The sequence below is a fragment of the Protobothrops mucrosquamatus genome, unplaced genomic scaffold (genome assembly GCF_001527695.2).
Source record: "Protobothrops mucrosquamatus isolate PMUCROS unplaced genomic scaffold, P.Mucros_1.0 scaffold1017, whole genome shotgun sequence".
In the NCBI taxonomy this organism is placed as follows: Eukaryota; Metazoa; Chordata; class Lepidosauria; order Squamata; family Viperidae; genus Protobothrops; species Protobothrops mucrosquamatus.
Genome location: NW_015387253.1, coordinates 553,751 through 557,217, shown reverse-complemented (window position 1 = coordinate 557,217; position 3,467 = coordinate 553,751). Strand labels below are relative to the sequence as shown.

At 34.8% G+C, this 3,467-nt stretch overlaps 1 protein-coding gene across 1 annotated transcript in view; it reads right to left on the bottom strand.

Annotated features, from left to right (window-relative positions):
• Window positions 1-2,266: 2,266 nt before the first annotated feature.
• The window catches only part of PARP8 (poly(ADP-ribose) polymerase family member 8), an 87,064-nt gene continuing 85,863 nt past the window's right edge, over window positions 2,267-3,467 (bottom strand). The window contains exon 25 of the mRNA XM_029284844.1: window positions 2,267-2,458. Within this exon, the coding sequence (XP_029140677.1) occupies window positions 2,356-2,458 (103 nt within the window). The 3' untranslated portion in view covers window positions 2,267-2,355. The remainder of the gene's footprint in view (window positions 2,459-3,467) is intronic.

Below are 3,467 nucleotides of genomic sequence, written 5' to 3'. Positions count from 1 at the left end.
GCCAGTCCCAGTAACCATATTATCCTTTTCATCTTTCCTATTATCTTTTTTCATTGGTATTTTATGATTATTATATCATCTTGTTGTTTGTTGTTACACTGAGAGCTTATACACCAGAGACAAATTCCTTATGTGTCCAATCACATTTAGCCTATAAAGAATATTCTATATCTATTCTATATCATTGTTAAGCAAATAACCATAGGTCATTAAGCAAGGACCTCACAATCCACTGGCTGCTTGTGGGAAGCTTGCAGGGAAAGTCACAGATCATGGGACCCTTAGATGGTCAGAAATTGTGGCCAATTGCCAAGCACCCAGATCATAATCATGTGCCCATAGGGGCATTGCAACAGCTGAAACTTTGAGGACTCATCATAAGTACCAATTTGTTCAGTGTCCTCACAAGTTTGGATGGTCACTGAGGGAATGGATGTTAAATGAGGACCGCCTGTACTTGGATAGTTTCTGCTACAATAGTTACATTCATCTTGTTTCTTCAACAATTACTGTAAACATCAAACGAATCAGCAAACTTGCTATTTTCCTGCCTGAATGAAGTCACTTAATGTTTAAATATGTTAAATTAACCCTGTTTTTTTTTAAAGAAAATGAATGGCAATGACACTTCAAAGAGAATTTCTCATTACAGATTTCTCAACTAATTATTACAGCACTTATCAGATGAAAGATGTTTGATTAGGCAAGAACTGTTTTATTAGGCAACATCGATACTGCTATCAGCCACTGGGTTTGTTATTTGCATTAGGAAAACTTTCATTTTATTTCCCATTAGGCTAAAATTGTAGACAAGAACCACTGATGGTTTCATGGGTGTCAAAACAAAACAGATAATCAGAACAACCCTCAGGAGGAAGATGCTAACCATCTTGTTTGGTTGCCCTTTAAGGTGCGATTGTTTTACCCAATTCAGTGACAACAAGACAACAAACTCAGCTCCTAATGTGATAGAAGTTGTATACTGTTTCTCACAATCTCCAGAACTACATGTAATGTATGCAACGAGTAGTAGCCTTAGGCCTTTCTTGGGCATAGATTCTTCTTTGTGTATCAAGATAATTGCAAGTAGCCACAAATTGTTTTGTATCCTGAGAAAAACAATGAATCAGTACAAACTACTCTGCATATGTGTGAGTCTAGTTCACAGAGATTAAAAAAAGGGGAGCACATATCCAAGGTTCATTAGCTACCCCACTATACAAATATATGCACAAATTACATGTTCCATGTGAAACAGCTCTGCAAATAGGATCAATGTGATTTTTACCATTTATGTGTGCACAGTGAAATGTAAAAGATTGTACATCCAAAAGCATGTTTTCATTGGGGGGGAGAAATGGTAAACGGTTTGCAGTTAGGTTTCTAGAACTTCTGCTCATGGTTTCTTTTTTTGTTGTTACATGAATATTGCTATATGGTTGTGGCAAAAATTCAAAGAAAACAGAACTTTTTGACCTGTAAAAAACTCAATGCTTTGCCTATAATAATTTGAAATTTTCATAAAGGTAGCATGGACACAATCAGACATTAACTAAACTCTTATGCACTTACAGGGCGCAAAAAATGTCTTCCCAAGAATTTAAGAGAGATGTATTGATCGAATCCACCAGGAATGTTTTCTCTAAAAGCTCCTTCATCTAACGGAATAAAATCTGTACACCTTCAGATACATGCTGTTATACCGACAATAAATAAAATAATTTTAAGCTAGGATACATATATATATATTATGTCAATAGAACAGAAAGGTGTTTTTTCTGTAACATTTTGGATCCCATACATCTTTTGCATAAAGAGAAAATATATTACAACTAACCTTTCCATCTTATTTATTAAATTTCAAGCAACTAATTCCTATGCTGTATTAAAATGTAAATATTTCAGTAATTCCATTTATATAGGATTCCACTTTTTAAAAAGAAGTAGATGCCTTTCTGTAGTTATCATACATTTAAAAATATAGATATACAATGGTAAAATAATCCAATTCAAATCTTTAATATAAAAATAGCAGCACAAAACTCCTGTTCAAAGTATGTTTATTGTGAATAATCAAAATTTCTGTTCAATTATCACCTGCATTGTATCAACATGTCTCCCTACTGTTGCGCGTATATATATATATATATATATATATATATATATATATATATATATATATATATATTCATAAACTTTTGTGATAAGAAATACTAAGTAAGAAAAAAGTATTCAAAGGGTTAACTTGTTCAGGAAAAAAAGAAATATATTTTACACTATGTCTTCTTCAGTTCAAAATCCAGCTTTGAGACTGAAGAAGGCTCCCAAAACACAAGAACTATTTAAGAGGTCCTTTCAACCAGTAGCAGTTTGATTACCAATGACTCGGAGGATCTCTTTATGGATGTTTGGCTCTTGAGTGTTTATACTTGTATCGCCTACTTGGCCATCTTCATAGCTAAACAAAAACAGAAAGCGTACAGAAAAAATTGTTTAATATTTTGAACACTTCCGTATTATGATAGACAATTTCAAATTTCATCCTTTCTGTATGTAGCTTTTATTTTTGTTATCTTCTATTATTAAGGAAGAAAAGAGAAGATGTGATATTGGATTTCTACTATTGATGAAACTGGAAAACAGAGAAGCGAATTATTATTACATCAAAAATGCCTTCACTCATCACTTTGCTAAAGAATATTGCAATAGCGTCTGTGGGTTTTATCAGGACACCATGAAGACGCTGATTAGAGGGAAAAACTGACAGCAGTTATCCCAAAGACTATTCCAATGATTCTTGCCTTGGCAATGAAGCAATGCTGGAGTAACAGTTCTAGTATGAATGGAGTACCTTTATACACTTGTAGTTTTCTATCATTCTGGTCAAAGTTACTGGGGATATTTCCCATGTTTCTGTCTGTGCTTCTTGGCCAGTATGATTCTACTATAATTTGCTTGCCTCTGAGATTTCTGATTGCCCATGGTCTTAACCAGGAAGATAGAAGATTAGAGGAACAGTGTTTTAACTTTTTTCTCCTTAAAGAGAAATATCCTTAAAGACAAATATTAATCTATCTGCTTGATATTTTAATCAAATGTGAATTATTGGACTAATAGGAGCGGGGTAGGTTAGGATACTGGGTTGACAATCAGCAAGCCCGCGTTCAAGATCCAAGTGCTGTTGTATGGTGGGGTGAGCTCCCGTCACTCATTCCAGTCCCTGCTGACCTAGCAGTTTGAAAGTGTGGAATTGCAAGTAGATTGATAGGTACCTCTTCAGAGGCCACATTAATGGGGACATGAAAGGAGCCCCCAACTGGGCATTCCCCAGACAATAGTGATGTCACTGGCTAATCCCTTAAACCTGGAAGTGCCTTAGTTGCTTCTGAGATGAACTCAAGCGAATGACTGGACTAATCACTACTAACTGACATTACTGTACATATTGTGTGTGTGTGTGTGTGTGT